The sequence below is a fragment of the Zonotrichia leucophrys genome, chromosome 6 (assembly GCF_028769735.1).
Source record: "Zonotrichia leucophrys gambelii isolate GWCS_2022_RI chromosome 6, RI_Zleu_2.0, whole genome shotgun sequence".
In the NCBI taxonomy this organism is placed as follows: domain Eukaryota; kingdom Metazoa; phylum Chordata; class Aves; order Passeriformes; family Passerellidae; genus Zonotrichia; species Zonotrichia leucophrys.
The window spans coordinates 16,491,825-16,512,656 of NC_088176.1; the positions used below are offsets into that span (position 1 = coordinate 16,491,825).

The window sequence follows — 20,832 nt, forward strand, 5'->3', positions numbered from 1 at the left end:
AGATTTTTTTTTGTTGTTGTTCTTGCATTTCAGCAAATGCTGTGAAATAGATTCTTACCTTAACATTTCTAGTGGATTGGTCTCATGCACTTGGTTGCCACACCTGGGACAGTCATTGCTGTCTTCAAAGTGTTGAACAATACAAGTCTTACAAACTAAGACAGAGAAGGAGAAAATAAAAAGAAAAACCCACTTAGAAAAAATCCAAATAATATTGCTCGACTATGACCTAAAGTGGTAGCTACCTCATACATCAGAAATAAAAGAGTATTGTTGTAAAGTAAATAATTACAATGTATCTTATCCCTTTCTAGTTCCCCAAAACCATCCTTAGTACTGCTCCACTGGGACACCAAGCTCAGCAGCACAGGTTGGACAAGCACTTTAAGTTATGAGATATTTCTGCTACTTAGAATTCTCCCAGCATCACAACACATGAAGCCCACCACCTTAAAGGGCAGGTTAAGAACACCTTAAAGCCTGTCCCACCTTAAAGGGCAGGTTCTCAGGTGGGTGCTGGGGAACTTCCACCATCACCTCAGCTGATCTGAAATAACTTACATCAGTTCAATGGTGTTGTTTGCAGCTGAAAATACTGGTTTAAATACTTAATGCAAGAAAAAAGATTACAGAAATTGTACACAGGTTCAAAGTGTTTCCTTTTTGACACGGTGCTTTCCAAAGCAATGACAGAATGTACACTCAACATTTAATATTTGAACCTCATAATGAAAAATCAGGATCAGGGCCATGGCAAGTATCAATAAACCCAAAGCAACAGCAATGTGAATTTAAAAACCAACCAACGGAAAGTAAACTAAACAAGGTGCTACACTACTGTTGCTTCCAAATGATCAATTACAGACTGTAGATTTTAATGTCATTAATTATGGAAGCCAAGGTGATGAGAACAAATATGCCTGCTAATATTACTGCACAACAATGTTCTGGATGGAGATAAACTCTACCCTCTTCTTATTATTAATTCACCTACACTGAAATAAGAACTGCAAATTCATCAGTAAATGGACTGAAAAAATAAATGGACTGCTGTGACTGCAATATGCTTTCTGCTGAAACACTGTAAATTTTTTCATCAATTACTTAAAGAAGTATGAACATCTCTAAACAAGTTGATAAATCCTAATTATAGGACTCTAGGAATCTTGAACTTCCTTTAACAAACAAAGCCTATATTTGTCTTTGCCTTAGAATGCTCAAAAGGCTTATATCAAATCAGCAGATGCTGATAACGCACACATATTAAACCTCCATGTAGGTGTTTCTTCCAACTGCTTTAAATCACTAACATAAAGACATTAACTTTACAGCCCAAGATTGTCAAGGAACTGTAAAATAACTCTTCTGTCAGTTAAGCATTTCAGCTGCAGCACCTGATAGCTCCTAATCCCAGTGTCTATATGTACCTGAATTCACTGCTTCTGCCAGGAGAAGGTGCATGGGTCAGTGGCGGGTGAGGACAATACCAATGAACCACCACGTTCACAGTCACAGGCTGTCTCAGAAGTGCCATTAGTTGGAAACCTCAGTTCAAAGAGTGTGGGGGAGAAAAGGGCTGAGGAGCAAGTATGATGATGAAATCATGGAGTCTAACACAGATGTAAATTACTGCCATCTGGAAATTCACGTAAAAGTCACTGAGGTAAGTAACAGAAGAGTTTGGCTTACTCAAGACCTCTTCTAACTTGACTTCATACAAGCTGAGCCTAAAGACAACTCTTTTTCTATGGAGTTTCATCTGCTAACTCCTGTAACAAAGGAAGGAGTTAGTCTTTATGTTTTTGGTAAGCCTTCTGTCTGGTATAAACAGCAGCATCTCTATGGTGTCTTTCTAGCCTGAGTTAAAATGATCAAGAATAAACAAAGTGGGAAAATTTGTACAACTGTTCAATATTAATTTCAGAATTGATAAACACAACCCCATACCTTCTCTTGTTTGGAAAATGTCCAGGTTGGATGAGGCTCTGAGCAACTCGAACTAGTGGAGGGTCTCCTTGTCCATGAGAGGAGGGTCAGAACTAATTAAGGGTCTGTTCCAGCCCAAACCATTCTATGAATTTTTTTTTTGCAACAGAGACTCAGAGAATCAGCACAAAAATTCTTCAAAAGGAGAACAGGCTTTGTTTCAATAGCAGAGTGATTTGGTTTCTTTTCTGTAAGCAATAGAATTAGCCTCCTTCTGAAAGGATTCCTTGCATTTTAGAAGAACTTTCTGAAATTCTTAAGAGAATTTAATTCCCTTCACTTGTTCCCAGGATTTCTGCTCCACTCATGTCAGAGAAGTTCTTGAAGTCTGTGATGAGATGACACTGTTCTTACTGCATTGAGTTGTCTTGTAAAGATATTTTACATTTGAGCTTCCTAGGTTTTTTGTTTGTTTTCCAAACTAAAGACAAATAGGGCCTATCTGAGCTATAGCTTTCATTTACATCCAGAAGAAATCTGAAGTTATTACTATTCAGAAGAACTCCATGCCATGGGATCAAAAACTAATACACTGATTTAAGTCAGATAATTGACTTCATAAAATCTCCCAAACATCAAACACTGCTAAAAATAAAGCATGCTAATATCAACAATAACGTAAATGGAAGAAATTTTTATAATAGAAACCAATTTATGGAAAGGAACTAAATTCCTCAGTCTGAATACATTTTTGTGCTCTCTTTATACCTTTTGTTTCTCAGAGGAGACAACACTGTTGTTGGAAGGCATGCATGGTCCAAGAAAGGACCTAATAATTAATGAAGAGCTTCATTTCCAGCATAGGAAAGGTCTTTGAGTAGAACATAACATATGATGAGAAGACAACATAAGGAACCTTACTCCAGTCCTATATGGATGTTTCTCAATAAACACTGAGATCTGGATCACGTGTTTGTACAACCAGCTCAATACCATAAAAACCCCCTTGAAACTGTAAATCAGTACTGAAGTAAACCAACCAACTTTTGCTTTTTCTCATGTAGAGTTATGGTGCTATGAGGATTTGCTGACCACAACTAAATGTGATTTACCAAAAGGAATATAAAGGTAAAAAATGCATGTAAATTCTAGCATGGAAGAATAACGAACAGATACATGATACTCCTAGTAGGATCATCAACCAAATATTTTACTATATGATAGGTATAATTGTCCTCTGTTACTCTCAATGTAAAACACTGAACATTTTTCAAAGCCTATCTCTTTGCAGTTTCAGAAAACAGGATGAAATCTAAACATTGGGTGAAAAAGGTAGGCAAAAAGGGAATCCTTAAACACAATTAAATTACAAATATCATTAATTCACCACCTTAGGGAAAAAAACAAACTCCAAATCAAAACCCTTCAATGCTTCCAGTACAGATTAACAAAATAACATGGTTTCATTAGCTTTGCTGTAGGTCATGGTAGGGCAGCAAACAGGCAAAAGAAAACTGCTTAACCTAAATGTACAGTTTGCAGAATTTTGAGGTATATGCTACACATGCCAGTGAAATAAGAATTTGAATTTCATAGTCGTACAATGACATTTCAGATGAGACACAAAAAAAGTTAAACTCATGTAAGATGACTTTCTATGGCTGATAAAAGTACTTGTGTGACATATGCTAATTGGCTGGCTGCATAACAATGCTGTTTTCCAATACACAGATATCTGGTTCACACATTCTTTCAGATCTTCATAATCAGATGAAAAACATAGACACAAGTGCCAAGACTGTGCTGTATGTCACAAACAAACAGAAAAAGGACCTCTTTTGTGAATATCTACATACATATGTACCCATCCAGGTTACTGTTTAAATGTTGATTAATGAGGGACCTAAATAAATCTTCATATTGCATTTTTAAAATAAAGTAGTCTAAAAAATAGCGTTTAATTAGTTAATTGTGGTACAAATTCTTTGTCAGAACTCATCCTTTGAATTCTTCCTAAGATTTCCTCTCTCAAAGTTAATCACTCTGATTCGGTGAGCAAAGGAAGGGCACAGGATATGCACAGCTAGTGAACATCAAACCCATCTAGTGGAACATCAAACCCATCTCACTGATGGCACAGAGGTGCAACAAGGCATTTGGTATATTTACTGAAGTATTTAATTATCTACCTTAAGCCTGCTTTAAAAACACTTACTTTTAGGGAAAGTGTTTGCTTAAAAACAGGACAGAAAACTTCACTTAACCATTCTTTTCAGAAACTATACAAGTGGGACTACTCCTTTCTTTAATTACTTCTACCAGACACTGTCACACTAGATTTTCTTTTGTTAAAAGGGAGAGAGAATTTCAGCATGTGATAACCAAGAAAGACTTTTTGTGTTGAAAACTATTTAAAAATAACATTTAGGCCCTGCTACATGGCACTGACTAAAGTTTTTGCAGGAGAAGGAGTCTGAAGGCAGCTCAGCTTGCTTGTCTGAGGGTGAGAAATTTTGCTGCAGTGGAGTTTTTTTGGGATCTTGTGTTGACAGCATAGGTTTTTAGCAAAATCTGAAAACCACTCTGGTTGAAAGATTATTTGATATTGAAAATTATTTCTCTGGTAAATTTCCTGCAGGGAAGGATATTTCTGAAAGTTCCTAGTCTGCCTTGGTTGGCAACTTCTTAACACAAATATTAGAGACCATCTAGGAGTAATGCACCTTTTGATCTCCTGTTCACAAACAGGGCCAAGTTGGTGATGAATACAGCCACAGAGAGCAGCTTGCCTTGAGGTGAGCTGAGCATCTTGAGAAAGGGTACACACTTAAATAGCACAGTTAGGACTCTGAACTTCAGGAGATAGGACTTCAGCTTGTTTAAGCTCATCAGATTTTCCAAGGAGACTATCCTTGGAAAGAGACTTAAGAGAGCTGGCTGAGCTATACAGTCCACTGTATAGGGAATTATGTCAGAACTCCTTAGGGCACAAGAATTGCCTAGTGCACATGGTTCCTACTTAACATGCAAAAGTAGATCATATTAGAAGTGGAAACAAGAATGGGAAACAAAAGGATATAAAATCACTACTCCGGCACTTAAAGACAAAGGTAGGAAAGCCAAGTCCCAGCCATAGCTAAAGCTGATGAGAGACATAAGGGAATTGTGTAAGTACCCAAGTAGCTGAAGGAAGCTTAGACAAAATATGCCTGTTAATGAATGAGGGAAACAACTCAGGAATAGCTTATACAGAGAGGTTTGAAGTCTTCAGTATCTTTTTGCCTTGGTCTTCACAGGCAGTGCTTGATCCTCCCTGCATAGCAGCTTGATTTGGGAAGGAGAGGGATGGTCAACAGCCAAGGAGCAGCAGGTTAAAGCTTACTGAGGAAGACTGGATGTACTTAAATCTGCAGGCCAGGTAGGATTCACTAAGATGAAATCCTATCACCATAATCAGGGTGATTATGAGAGGTACCTGATGACTAGAAAAGAGTGGTGTGTTATGGCCACCTGTAATAAAGAGAGGAAGCATGGCCCAGGGAAGTGCAGCTAAACAGCCTCCTCTAGCTCACTGGGAAGATGGCAGATTACATCATGTCCTTTGGAGTCAATTTCCAGCTATGTGAGGGACAAAAATGTAATCAGAAAGTGGAAACAGCAATTTGCCAAAAGCAAATCATGCTATAGGCTGGCAGGTGATGCAATAATAGCTTGTACCATTTAAACAGCAGTCACAGGAGTGACAGAGCCCATCTTCTGGGGAGTGGCAAACAGTATCACAAGAGCAATGGTCACATGTTGACATTTGGCAGGACATTCAGAAAAACTAGATAAAGACTGTAGCACTGGAAATGGTTATTAAGAGAAGCTGTGGAGACTCCATGCTTAGAAATTCAAATGTCAACTACACAGAGACATGGCTTGACCTGGTAGAGTGCTGGCAACTAACCTGCCTCCTGCATGAAGTTAGCCTAGACAACCTCCAGATGTTTGTTGATGTTTTCAACCAACATTTCTACAATTGTGTAAACAGTCTGTTATTTTTTAAGATACTAAAGAATGTTCTTGAGGAAAGTTTATTTTGCAAATTTTGTAAGTGCACACTGTACTAAACAATGGAGTGACTCAGGAGACAGATGATGGGACATGCCCTTTAGTTCACATCCAGACTGCTTCCATCAGTGGTTCTTAAAACATCCTTGACAACTGTGTAACAGACTAGAAAAAAAGATTTCAGTCCATAAGACAAAACCATTCTGTTGAAAGTAGCAAAAAAGAATTGAAGTACTGAATTTGCAGAATAAGTAATTCTGCACTAGCACAACTGTTTCCTTCCAACAGATATAGGAAAGTTTGCAGTTCTGGTACCCAAGTTGCACTTAGGTATTATTCACCCAGTGAATAGTGGAGTTTTCTGCCCAACATTTTCAGAAGCCCCAGCAGAAACATCTCTTTTTGAAAAGACACTAATTTCTCAGAGCAGGACTTAATATTTTCCAGAAATACAGAATATGCAAATCAACTGCTAATTCCCTGCAGTGGTCACTACTGATCACATTAGCTCCCCTATGATCACTGGAGAACCTCTATGTCAATACATGCTTTTCATCTTGTCCAAAGTCATACATTGCACTCCCAGTATCTAATGAACTTATACTGCTTCTTCAACCATTAATACCTGCAGATTTTGATCATTTGTGCAACACTGCTTTCAGTCATGGCAATTAGTAAGCACAAGAAAAATACCAAAGGACAGTTAAAATCATTGCATACTGTGTATCTATTTGGACAATACTGAAGAATCATACCTGTATGGTACCATAGCTGTATTTGAAAAAAAAAAATTAAATATTTTCTACAAGATAACTTAGCAGAGTACCTCCCTGAATTCTTCCATTACCTTTTCCTTTGCAGACATAAGATTTGCATATCACTACTGTTTTCAAGTTTTAAATTTTCCTTTCCATCACTGTAATCTTTGTATCTTGGTAACTGAAACTCGACTTTGCTTTAAAGAAACACCACCATCTTTCCTGCATTTCTACTTAAGGACCCAAATATGAGGCAGTTCTTTGGTGAGAAGACCTGTGTAACTATATGGCAGCTCAGGAAAATTCATGTGCTCTGACCTGGGAACTAGGCAGTGACAGAGCTGGCTCAGTGAAGAGCTCGCAAACTATAAAAGAACAAAAGAAGCAGATGCTGCTGAGAAGAGAATGCTCCTTATGCCATTATTGTTTTGTAATAGGACCAAAAGTAAATAAAAAAATAAATTATGCAAACAAAAATACCACAATAAAAACATTTTTTCTTAAATCTGATTTCCGATGTAACTATTTCCCCCTAACCCCAACTTTTAAAAGTTGTCAATGTTCATTAAACTTCAACCATAAAAAAATAGCTAAGACTGGAATTTTCCCAGTTTCTTTAAAGAGAGAGATAATTTAATAATATATTTATCTGTCTCTAATAAATTTACCTCTGTTAAGTACCTCAATCTTTTCCTGATTCTTTGTCACTATTTTCCCCCTCTATCCTATAAAGGATGAAAATCTTCCTTAGCACTCCTTTTCTTGATAATGTATTTATGTAAACATTTTAATTGTCTATTATGGCAGTAGCCAGATTAAGTTCTGGTTGGGCTTTGGTCCTTTTAATTTTCCCTCTTCATAACTTCACGGTGTCCCTGCAGTCCTTCTAGGTTGACTGCCTCTTCTTCCAAACTCAGAAACTCTACTTTTCTTACTAACATCCAGAGAGGCTTTCTGTACAGCCAGGCCGGTCACCTTCCCTGCCAGCTCATCTTTCTGCACATGGGGACAACCTGCTCCTGGTGCCTTTAGGATTTCCTCCTTAAAGCACATACAGCATTCCTGGACTCTTCTGCCCTCCAGGACTGCCTCCTAAGGGACCCCATCAACCATGCTACAAAATCTGCCCTCTAGAAGTTCAGGGAAGTGGTTCTGCTAAATGCCCTCTCTACTTTTCCAAGAACTGAAAACTATCTTTTTGTGATTGCTGTGCCCAAAGACATCCTCCAACTTTCACAGCACTCACCAGTCCCTCTCTGTTCACAAACAGCAGGTCCAGCAGGGCCTCCCTCACCAACTATGTCAAGAAGTTATACTCCACCCACTCCAGGAACCTCCTAGACTGTCTTCTCTCTGCTATTTCCAGTAGGCATCTGTTAAACTGAACAAGTGCTAGTGACTGTGAGACTTCCCTCAGCTGCTTCTCAAATGTTTCATCTACCTCTTCATTCTGGTTAGGTGATTCCTAACATTGACTCCACCGTGGTACCTGCCTTGTTGGCCATTCCCCCAGTTCTTACCCATGACCATTCAATTCCATCATCACCATCACTGAATTCTAGACACTCAAAACACTCCCTAACACACTCCCTGGTGCTACCCTACCAGCTCTCCTTCCTTGCCTATCCCTTTTGGAGAGTTTTATAGCCATCCACTGCATCCTTCCAATTGTGTGAGTTTTCCTGCCATGTTTCTGTGATGGCCACTGTGCTGTAATTTTCCTGCTGCACAGTGGCTTCCATTGTTTTAATTCTCTGTGTGTTTCATGTAGTAGGGATGCAACACCAAATTGTAAAAATTAACAGTGAAGACATTAACAACTGCAAGAACAACACTGCATAGCAACTACAGGAAATGCCAAGACAAGGCTTTTAACTGATATTTATTAAAGGTTTAAAAATGGGAAATCTACCAAAAGACATACGCTTCCTCTTACTCTTCTTTTAGAAGACTTCAAATGTTATTTGGAAAGATGTCAAATTCTAAAGGAGGTCCAGTGAAACTACTGGCTATTCAGAAAAAAATGTAAAAAAACCAAGCATGTAAATAAGCTTGTGAAAGTAAGATGAGAGAGTTTGACAGGACCCTTCATATGTTCAATATAATTCATACATGACAATGTATGATGATGTAATAGGAGCAGAAGACAACCTAAACAACTTTTCCTGAGACAGTTTCATTGAAAGAGATCTATTTCCTAATTAAATATTTTGCCACTTTCAAGTACTTCTCTGCATTGTGCTATGGAACACATTAGAGAGATGTGGGCCACTACTGACCCGACTAGTGTATCCATCACACCTACTGCCAACAGATACATCAGTTTAAGCTTCAAGCATGGTTATATCATCAAAAGAGCACACCTGACCTAATGATCTCACCTGAGACAGACAGGCCACAGTGATATGTTAGATGTTAGAGCCAGCACTATCACCACTAGCCTAGGGCAAACAAAAGGGTCTCTGTACTCTGTCAAGTCCAGCACAGCTGACATACCCTCACAGAATGGGTCAGGTTGAAAGGGAGCCTACTGGGTCATCTGGTCCAACCTCTCTGCTCAATCAGAGTCATCCCAGAGCACATGGCATGGAATTGCATCCACACCGCTCTTGAATATCTCCAATGAGGGAGCCTCCACATCCTCTCTGGGCAATCTGTTCCAGTGCTTGGCCACAGTATAGTAAAGTTCTTCCTCATGTTCAGGTGGAACTTCCTGTGCATCACTTTCTGCCCATTGCCTCTTGTTCTACTGTTGGCACCAATAAGCAGAGCCTGGCTCCATCCTCTTGACATCCATCCTAGATATTTACACACCTTAACAAGGTCCCTTCTCAGCCACCTCTTCCTGAGCCTGAACAGGCCCAGCTCCCTCAGCCTTTCCTTGGAAGAGAGGTACTCCAGATCCTTGATCAAGTCAACTTACTACTCTGCTGGACCTGCTGCAGGAGCTCCATATCTCTCTTGTACTGTGGAGCATAGAACTGCACACAGTTCAAGATAACCCAGACTGCAAACCAGTGTTTAGGAAACTTCAGAAGAGACTGGATTAATTCAAAATATTTAATATAAAAATTCAGTAAACAAAAACAAGCACAGTGGCCATATTAAACACATTAACATTTAAAAAAGAAATAAACAAAAAAACTTATGAAGGAGGGACTATTTTGCAAAGTATTACTTACAGGTATGGAGGCACTCCGTTACTGTAGTTGGCTTGATGAGATAGCCTTTACAGATATAGCAGGTGATATGAGGATTGAAATCTTTCACCAAGTGCTTCCTCTGAGTAGCCATTCGTGGAGCAGGAAACGCTGGCAGAATGCTTGGGGCCAGAGAAGCAAGTCTGAGAGGCGCCGATGTCCACAGTTCACGAGAGCTGCGGCGCTGCTCTGTGCAGCTGGACTTCTCCAGGCATTTGATCCTAATTCCGCAGGTCTCACTGAGACACGGCTTGCAACTCCTGCTCCTGTGCCGGGCGAGTCATTTTCCTACCTGTAACACACGTGGAAAACGAGAGCTCTGTGAACCTGGCCGGCCAGCTGCGATGCCCCGGAGGGCCAACGTCGCCATGAACTTGGCAGCGTTCGGGGCTGTAATTTACATAACAGCAGCCGCCGTGCGCCGGCAGCCGCGCTCCGAGGCCGTGCCCCCGCCCAGTCGGGCTCCGGCTGCCGCCGGGACGGGCCGGGGCCCGCGGTGACAGGTGCAGGGGCCGCGGGCACAGCCCGCCAGGCACGGCACAGCCCGCCCCGCTCCGCCACGCCGGGCCGGGCCCGCAGGCCGCGCCGGGCCCGCGGGGAGCAGCCCCCCCGCCGCCCCGGCCCCGCGGGACCGCGGCCGGAGAGGGCGGCGGCCGCCCGGCTCTGCCCCGCTCGCCTGACTCCCGTCCCTCCCCTCCCGCACCTGCGGCGCCTCCCGCCCCCGCCGCGGCCCCGGCCGTACCTGGCGCAGCCCCGCGGCCTCGGGCGGGCGCCCGGCGAAAGAGAAAGGGAAGCGCCGCGCGCCTCCCCCGCTCGGAGCGCTCCCTCCTCCCCGCCGGGCTGCCGCGGCCGGTCCCGGGGCGGGCGGGACGGGCGCGCAGGCGCTGCTCCCGGCCGAGCCCGCTGCGCCACAGCCCGCAGCGCCGCTCGGGGCGGCGGCGGCCGGAGCAGCGCGGGCTGCCCGCGCACGGCGGCCGGACGGCAGTGGGGCTCCGGGCGGCGCTGCCCGCCCCAGGTGAGCGCGGCGGCGGCGCCCTCCGCTCGGCACACCCGCCGGGGCACCGGCGCCGTTTCTTGAAAATAACTTCAGCTTCTGCCCGTGGAAGGGTGGAAGTTAAACCCATTTCTCCAGCCCGCAAACGCAAACACTGAACACTGCACTAAGTTAGCCCGAATCCCGTGAAAATACGTGTGCTTTCCTCGAACCGGGACCAACTAGCCAACGGCTTAGCACGAGTAAAAGCTGTCCCCGTGGTTCAGTGCACCTGCTTTTGCCCTTCCTAGTCACAGAAATCCATCATATTTCCAGGTAATTACCCATAAAACTAATGCTGCCTTAATTTTCCAATTGTGCTGTTTCTAGAAAATTTCTTTAATACTACATTTAATAGTAATGAGATAAACATAAGGAGACATTTCCTATATCAGCTGCAATGCCACCACATTACCTGCAAATGTTTTAGATCTTTGCTCTTCTGTTCTGCATTTTGAGATAAATGCTCATTTTGCAGTGGCCCTCCAGTGCACTCTTCCCTTTCATCCTTGTGTAAGTGCTGCAACAGCTGAAGGCTTTAATAACTTTGGCCTGTTTCTGCCATCCAGTCCTACTGCTGTAATATTTACCAGGCAACAGATCTCCATTAACATCATTTCAATGGCTAGTCTGAATCAGGTGCATCAAAACCTGTTACAATTGAAGTTACAGTGCAATGATGAATGCATGATAACTCAGACAGAGCAATTCAACAGAATCTGGATGATTTTTCCCAATAAAATGTTCATCTTGTATGAGGTTATTTCTCTACAACATGAACAAAAGTTTATATAGCTAAAAATCTTTTGAAGCAGCACAGAATCATAGAGTATCCTGAGCTGGAAGGAACCCACAAGGATCATTGAAGTCCAGCTCCCTTCCTGCACAGGAACATCCCTGAGTCACACCATGTGCCAGGAAGCATTGTCTAACTGCTTCTTCAGTTCTTCAGCTCCGTCAGGCTTGGTACTGTGACCTCTCCTCTGGGGACTCTGTTGTGTGCCCAACCACCCTCTTGGGTGAAGAACCTTTTCCTAAACCTCCCCTGACTCGGCTTCAGGCCATTTCCTCGGGTCCTGTCACTGGCCACCACAGAGAAGAGATCAGTGTCTGCCCCCCTGCTCCCCTCAAGAGGAAGCTGCAGACTCTATGAAGTCTCCCCCTGAGCCACCTGCTCCTCACAAGGCTTCCCCTGTAGGCCCCCCACCATCTTCAGAGCCCACCTTGGGCACTCACTAGCAGCTTTAGATCTTTCTTACACTGAGGGGGCCCAAAGTGCCCCAGCACTCAGGGCGAGGTTGCACCAGAGCAGAGGAGAAGGGGTCAGCCCCCTGCCCAGACTGGCAGGGGATGCTGTGCCTGATGCACCTCAGGATTCAGTACAGCTTAACAGAGTTGTGTTTTGATGGTTTAAACCTTCTACTGTTACCTGTTATTTGCAGTTTTATACCACAAAACACACACTGACAAGTCACAGGCTAAACACTAAATAGAGAAAGAGACAACAAAAACTATATGTATATCATGGGAGTATTTTCATTAGTCACATTCAGTTGGTTTAGTGGAATTTGACGTATTTCAGAATGTGCATAAGAGTAGCCCTGCTCAAATGTAGTTTGATATTACTACATTATTAAACTTATATACATACATTTAAAACAGGCAGCTGCTGATGCTCTCCTGGCTGTTTCCAAACCACTGCATCTGATAAGACTTTTTTTTAAACTAAATTATATTCTAAGTGGGATTTCATAGCATAGTTTATCAAGTGTCCCATTTGAGAAAATAAAGAACTCAACATTTTCTAAATGAATTAATCAGCTGGGCTAATGTTTACATGGTAATGGATGCACAGTATTCTATTCAAGCACATTTAAAACTCAGTTATGTCATTCATTATACTGTGTAGGCCATGCAGTGATGCTCACACAGCAGTTGGGATACTTGCAGACTACACAAGTGGTATTGATCCCCATAAGTCATGCTGAAGTCCCTCTTTTAAGGACAAGCAGTCCCATGCCAGGCAAGTGATAGCACACATGACAAATTCTTGCCTCATCTCTCCACAGTGCAGGAACTCAGTCCTGCTGGTACCAAGGTGATGCTGACTGAAGGTGATGAAAGCTGAGGCTTTTAGCACCTTTCCAGACCACAACATAAAGAGCAAATGAGAAGCAGCACAGAAGAAGCTCTCATTTCATTACCAGAGGAAAGTAGATCCTTAAGTACTTATGCTTTATATGATCAGGAAGCAAATTATGTTAATAAATGCCTATGAATTAATTATAAATTCAAAGATAGTTAACTCCCAGCACTGCATGCAACAGGTTTATTTAAACATACAGGTCCATATACGTGATGTGAGCACTTTGATCTACTTATAGCAGTTCAAAGGTAACAAGAATAGTGTTTGAATCAAATAAGGCATTCATTTCATATTATGAAAGAAACAGAATAAAGAAATGAACTGAGCCCATCAGAGTAGATAAGGGCCATTAGTGACAGGAAACATGGTGTCCTGGTTCTCTTGCAAATATTTCCTCAGCTCATCTGGGTTCTGAATTTGTTCACAGAGGAAGTCCCAGGCTACTGGGTCAGAAAATTCCTTCAGGGTCTGGCCCATTTTCTCCCATTTCCCACAGCACTCAGGATTTTCCATGCCTGGGTCAGGTGCCTCCTCAACCCCGCTGGACATCTCAGCCCTCACTCTAGACAAGATGCAGACGGTATAGAGGAAGCTTACCAGATAAAATGCCAGAAAAGTGGTCTCTTTAACATTCAGGGGAAACTAAATATTCTCAAAAGGTGACATAACAGATTTAAAGCAGAAGAAAGAGAGGAAGGGCTGGGAAACCCCATCCCCTACTCCTCCTCTAACAAACTGGGTGCAGCTACCAATAAATCCCCAAAACAGGCTACAGAAGCTAAGATGAATAAACAACAGACCATACAGATTTTGAACAAACCTCAGTACCTTTGTTAACCCTCTATAAATCATAATCATCATACCCAGCAAAACAGCAATCCTAATCAGTGCCTTTGTGTAAAAGCTACATGTTAGGGACAGTGCTAGAGCTATTTGTGGGTGAGAAAACAAGCCTAAGCATAGGGACCAGAAAGACATCAGTGCCTCAAGCCAGAGAGATGTTATAAATTCAGGCAGCATGGCTACTGACTGCTTTATCCCAATACAGGGTAAGTAAAACCAAAAAGCAATCAGAACAGATGTTTTTCTACTTCCTCAAGCCCCACACTGGGTGCCAAAATCTTTGTTCTGGTTTGAGACAAATTTGGGAGAAAACACCCAAGAGGTGTCTCCTCTGAAAAGGCAGATTCCAGCAGCCCTTCCCCCAACTACTTCAGGAGAAAATCTCCTTGAAGAAAATGGAAAAAAGCTGTTTCTTTAACAAGCAAAGTATTCACAAGCCTGAAAAATGGATAATATTAAACAATAAAACTTCTCGCTATTCTGAAGAGATGGCAAATTCAGAGTGTCCTTCTGTGGTTCTGAGGGTTCTCTGTGGGTTTGGCTTGGCTCTTGCTCAGTCTCTCCAGGGCTCAGGCCTGTCCAGGCTGCAGTGCCACTTGTGGGGGAGGCCCGAGCAATTGTCCTGGTGTTCCAGAGCAGGGAAAAGCTGAGCAGTTCCAGAAAAAAGACACTGTCCCAGGAAAAACTTTCTTGACTCAGGTCACAGATGAGAAACCAGGTTAAAAAGCCAAGGAAAGCTCCCTCCCTCTATCTGTGCTGCAGACAGCACACCAAGTGAAAGGAATCTGGGGAGGAAATGAAGCTTCTGCAGACAAAACTGCACACCACTGCTTCTCCCTCCCTTGGCTCTTGGATCTAGTGTTAAGGCACAGAACTCAACACCCAGCACCAGCAGATGGTGGGGGATACAATACAGTATCATAAAGTCACCCTAGGACACATGGTATGCCAGAGCGGGTGACTATAGCCCTCAAATAAGTAATGAAAATACAGCTGCTCTCATTTTTCTGTGTTTCTTCAACTTTTGACTCTCTCATCAACTGACTTTCCCTCAGAAGTCCTCAGTGTTCTCTAACACAGTGCTTACTTTTTTTAAAAAGCCAAGTCCTTTTTCACATATATGACTTTTCTAACACACAGAAATGCTGCTATCTAAGCATTACCATCCTTGAAATCCCTGAAGAACTACTGTATCATCCTGATGTGAAACAGAGTAATTACTCACATTTAATATCAATAAAATGTATCTTTTGAAAGGAACAGCCAGGACACACAAGAACTTGTGAACACCAAGCATTTCATTAAAGCAGTTCTATTACTTTTTGAAATATACCAATGCTCTTTGTCAGCTCCCAAGTAAATTTCAGAGACAAAATAAACATTGATCAATAGAGCCAAATTCTCAGCAAAATTTTAAATGAGTGAATAATACTAACTTTGCAAGAAGATCCACATTGGTACAATGTTACATCCTTATCAAGCTACTCTAGAGTCTGTTTCTAGGCAAGTTTCCAACTACCCTCCAGTTATCCTAAGAGTTACTTGTATTTTGTAGATGAAAGAATTACTGGAATACATCTGAACTAGGAAACTAACAAAACAAAAAATCCTTAGTTTTCTTGATAGAAATTGTGAAGCAATCTGAATGGCATTTAGAGAGAACCACAGCATTCACCTTCATTGGATACTGACTCTCTAGACATCTGATGGAAATGACATTCTACAGCTTTAAAAAACTTGAAATGTTCACAGAATTCCTTAGGTTGGAAGACATCTCTTGAGATCATCTAATCCAACCTGTCTGCTCAAGCAGGGCCAGCTAAAGCAGGTTGTCCAGGACTGTATCCAGCTGGGTTTTGACTGTGTCCATAGATGTGGCTGTACATACTCTCTGGGCAATCTGTCCCAGTTTTGATCAACTTCATAGTGGAAAAAAAAATGTTTTCTTGTTATCAGATAGAGTTTCATGAGTTTCAATTTGTACCTGTTACCTCTTTTCCTGTCAGTGGCCACTACTGAGAACAGTTTGATTTCTTTATCTTTATTCCCTCCCATCAGGGAATTATATATGCTGAAAAGATCCACTGAGACTTTTTTTCCACAGCTGAGCAGTCCCCAAAGTCTCCACCTCTCCTTATATGAACAGTGCTCCAATACCTTAAAGACATTTGGGGCCCTGTGGGCCCTTTGGGGCTCTGAGACTTGCTTCATGTCCTTCTTGTTCTAAGAACTGGACACAGCACTCCAAATGTCACTTCATCAGTGCCACACCACAGAGAGGAAAATCAACCTCCCTCAAACTCCAGGCAACCTAGTTAAAATTACTGCATACTTACTCAGCTAGGAAGAAGAGTTCACATATAACCACCTGGGATCTCTCATTTCCAGTGTTAAATTCCCAATCAACCACAACATTATCTAGAATAGAACACTAACTGGGTTGGCAGGACCTTTGGACATCACCTGGCCTAATGCCTTTGCTCAAAGCAGGTCTAATGTTAAAGTTAATTCAGACTGCTCACAGCTTCATCCAAAGAAAGTCTGAGTATATGTAAGGATGGCAATTATACAAACTCTAGGCAATTTGTCTCAACCCCTGACTATCCTCATTGTGAATTAATTTATTTGGGTCCAGTTGGAATTTTCCTTGCTCCACCTTGTATACTTTCTCATATATATGAGTAGTTTACTAGCAGCAAATAAACTTAACTCTTACTGCCATTATCCAAGTCTTTGCCATAATCTTGGGATGATGTGACAAATTTCTTTGCTTTTTAGGCAAAGAGTACTAACATTGTTTATCATATAAAAATAGTAGTATGCTCAGAGTGAAAACGGCCTTTGATTTGATAGGAAACAATAGGAATCAGGCTACTCTCATCCCCATCAGTTACTCATGAAAATGATCAGCAATGAGGTTTTGCATTTCTACCAATAGGGTTTTTCTTCCTCCTCACTAAGCTCTCTATAAGAAGCCATATATTAGCACATAATAGCACTTCTGGGACATATATAGCATTTCTTAATGCTGACTCTTCTTTTATAGCCTAAAGTAAAGTAGCAAAGCAGGTTGCAAAATGCCAACATCTGTATTATTAGGCCATTGACAAATACATAAACAAGAAAAATGCATTCAAGAAGTACTTCAAGTGAAAGGTAAAATTGTGCCACACAGTGTTCCAACTGTGTTGAACTAAATTCCAGGAACTTTTTACAAGTAAGAGAAATCATAAAGTAAGTTCCTACAGACTTTATAATAATTGGCTGCTAGTAAAGAAGAGAGACTCAAACAAGTGACTCCAGCAAGGGAAAGATGAGCAGATCTGTATTGTTAAACATTTCCTTAGCACGCTGAAACACTGGTCAGCCACAGCACACACTGTCTCTTCCCAGCTAGGGAACCAGAAAACAAGAAACAAGGTCATAGCAGTGGGAGAGGGAGATTGTCAGTGCAAGGAAAAAACCCTCTGGAACAAAAATTGACTAGAAATTGTCAAAAGCATGAAGGAGACAATTTAACTTCAGTCACTTATATGCAGAGGTTGAAGGGAAAAAATATCTGGTTTAGAACATATTATTAGCTGACCATTAAACACATTGAGGGAAGATCTTGTGACCAGTTTGACATACCTCCCTGGAAACAGCAAATTCAAGAACTGTGATTATAGGCTTCAAAGGTATTGCAAGTATAAAAACAACAATCTATCTCAGCAGAATCCAAACTTTTCAGCTAAAAGCAGCTGTAGATTTAAGTGTGATGGGCATATTTATTTCAAAAAGGTATTTATTTTCCCTCTGTTTCCTTGATTATTTTGTCACTATTCTGGATTTTTATTTTGAAGAATATTTTGAATAGACATGATTACATATCTCAGACACAAACATATTCAGAAACTTCCCAGAGGAAGTGAGACAAACTTAGAAAATTTTACAGACCAAACGGTCATTCAGTTACCCCAGTGCCCAATGTGTGAACTGTGATCAGCTGTTGGTTTCTGGTTTGTTCGGGTTTTTTAAAGCACATAGCAGATATAAACAGCCCTGCAGCCAAGCTGATTCTTCATGTGCAAATAACCTAATTCACATTATTTTGGCTTTAAAGGCAAAAACTCTTTGTTATAGTATAAACTATGTATTGTGCCACAAGACAAGTGGTACGTTGGTTTGGTTTTTTTCCCCACAGGTAATTGATTTTTGGTGAAGTGGGGTTAGCCTTTGAAGCATCAGAAACTGCTCACAGGGGGTGATACAGTTTCAGGTGGTTTACAAGATAAAAAACCAAGATGCTTCTGTACCTCCATTTGCCAGTGTGCTTGGTTAAAAACCAGTGATCTGTGGTGGAGTTAGGATCTCTGAGCAACTAAAATACTGGTGGTATTCTCAACCTCTCCTGGATTTATCTCATGGCATGCTGACTTCCATGCACTTCACTCTGCTGTGCTACATCTCCTTCACCTTTTTATAGGGTATTGGAAACAAATATTTTGTGGTTCTTAGCATGGTCTGTAGGCTGCAAGGGAGCAGGCATCATTTCAGAGTTGCCTGATTGTGGAGACCCACAGGGCAAGACCAAAGTAGTCTTTTACAGTCCTGTGCTTTATATAAACTTCTAGCAGTTCTGTATAAGCACAGAATCTAGCAAGTCTGTCTAATTGGAGTAAGTAACGGTGGTGTGCTTTGGTAACATCTTAAAGAAGATACATAATTTGAAACAATTACCTTGGTTCTCAATCAGGTGCTCTCCTTGCACCACGAACACCTTGTATCATCAGAATTACATTTTTGGTCTCCAGTCATTTACTTCACTTCTACTGAAGAGTTTATTAGACTGTCTCTGAATTAATGGAAATCCCACTTGTGTTGCCATTTCTGCTATTATATAATCTCCAATACTTCTTAACTACTTTACCTGTTGCTATCTGATTATATGCTTCTGCCAGTTCAGTTTCCTTTTACACTGCTCTCTACAATAGTATCACCTGCTTATTCTGAGGCTTCTCCAGAGAAAATCTGCTCTGCAATTAATGCTACTTCAAGTCTCCCTGCTACTCCACAATGGAAAAAAATAAACCAATCAGTGATACTCAGAGCTACATTATCAGAAAAATTCCAGTGGTGTACTCATGCACAGAGCAGCCTGATACAGCTGTTGTCTGCATGGGCAAGAATATGTCTGCTCCACAGACTTCCAGGATCTGTAGGTCACAGAGCAAACACTTTGCCAATTTGATGTATGCCTCCTTCCAGGGGAAATGTATTTCTATAACAGTATGAACACATAGGTTTCAAGTTTGCTAATGAAGTCACAACCTAGTCTATGCTTTTTCACAAGACATCCTAATGGATACTTGCTGTAATTCTATTACTTTTTAAAAAAACCTTGTTTCTGTAAATAATATATATTTTCTTCCATTCTATACTGCATTGTACACATATATTATATAAAAATACCAATTACAGACAATATTTTTCCCCTCAAATTATCAAAGCCACTTACATCAACATATACAGCTCAGCTAAACAATAACCTCAAGTCTTCAAATAGTTTATAGAGTTTCATCTCTCAATTTCCATGAAATTAAAAGACAAATGAAAACAATGAAAACAAACTGTAAGAAGCCTCCAGTGACTCCTACTAAAACTGTTACCAACAGATTTTGTTTCTTACAGTTGAAAACTGGCAGGAATGCAAATCAAATTGTATCACACATGTCAAACAGCTTCACAATTATGCAATCAACTTGCACTGCAAATTAAAAACAAGACTTGCTACTAGCTCTTAAGTCAAAACAAATTTAAAACGTCAATAAGCTCAGCAAAAGCAATCCTCAACAAAATCTACTCATGACTGTTATGATGGCAGAACCAGAAAACAAACAGGCTTGAAGGGAGATAGAAAAGTAGCAACCAAATTGCCTTATCTTTTACAAGACAAATTAAGGATATTCACAATGTCTTAGGGAGCTAACTACTCTATTTCAATCGATTTTCAACAGGAGTTCTCTTTGCAGCTCTCTCAAGAATAAAACCTTTAAATTAGTAACACAATGTTTGGTGGACTCCATTTCATTTGAACTGCATGGGACTCATTCATGGGAACTGCCACTTTGTCAGCCCATTGAAACAGTCAGCTTTGCCTGAGAAAACCTAACACAGACACCTGTGCATTCAAATTGTAAAACAGAGAATGCTTCTTCTGGATAAACTAAGAGAAAATAGGGAGCAGACCAAGATACCAAGCTTCACATCTCCTATGATCTTTTTTGACATCAATTTAACATATATATGTATATAGAGAGTCAAGGTCTGTGCAGCAACATGTTCCATGTGATCCTGTCCATCTAATCATATGACTAAAGTCACTGTGGAATTTGGCCTACTAAGTTAGATAAAAACCTTCCATAAGTAAAAGCAAAAATAAAAGCTCTTTAAGTATTTTAGATGTTTTTAACAGTTCACATTAACAAATGAAAGTCACTGCATGTAATATTTCACAGAAAGCATCATCTTGAAATTCTAATGATTTTTATCCACTATACTAAAGGTAACAATTAAGCAAAACTGATACATTTAGTTGATTCTTCATGTGAATAATGTGCTAGTTTTGAGGAGAGACAAACTCAGGATTCTAGCCAGAACCTATTCTCAAGTGAGCAATCAGCCCATAACTTGGCATCATCTGCCAGTTCTGCAGTGACATTAGCTTAGGAAGTTGACTGCTGGTTTGCCCAGCCTTAGTTCCATGACTGTGTGCAACCAAAGAAGTTTGTATAAATGGTAACAATATCATAAGGGAGTTTTCTGAAGAAAAGATGTATAAAACAATTCTCGAGTATGCAAAATAAGCTTGATATTGTTTTTGTAATTATAGAA

General features: G+C 41.0%; 1 protein-coding gene across 5 annotated transcripts in view; it reads right to left on the minus strand.

Annotated features, from left to right (window-relative positions):
* The window catches only part of PCGF5 (polycomb group ring finger 5), a 100,006-nt gene that overhangs the window by 23,390 nt on the left and 55,784 nt on the right, over nt 1–20,832 (minus strand). For 4 of the 5 annotated variants that reach the window (XM_064716116.1, XM_064716117.1, XM_064716115.1 and 1 more), the window contains exons 3-4: nt 9,920–10,229; nt 59–155 (exon numbers count right to left, since the gene is read on the minus strand). In XM_064716116.1, the coding sequence (XP_064572186.1) occupies nt 59–155; nt 9,920–10,031 (209 nt within the window). In that variant the 5' untranslated portion in view covers nt 10,032–10,229. Of the gene's footprint in view, nt 1–58; nt 156–9,919; nt 10,230–10,679; nt 10,824–20,832 lie in introns of those variants that run through there. The other variant, XM_064716118.1, reaches the window with a different exon arrangement.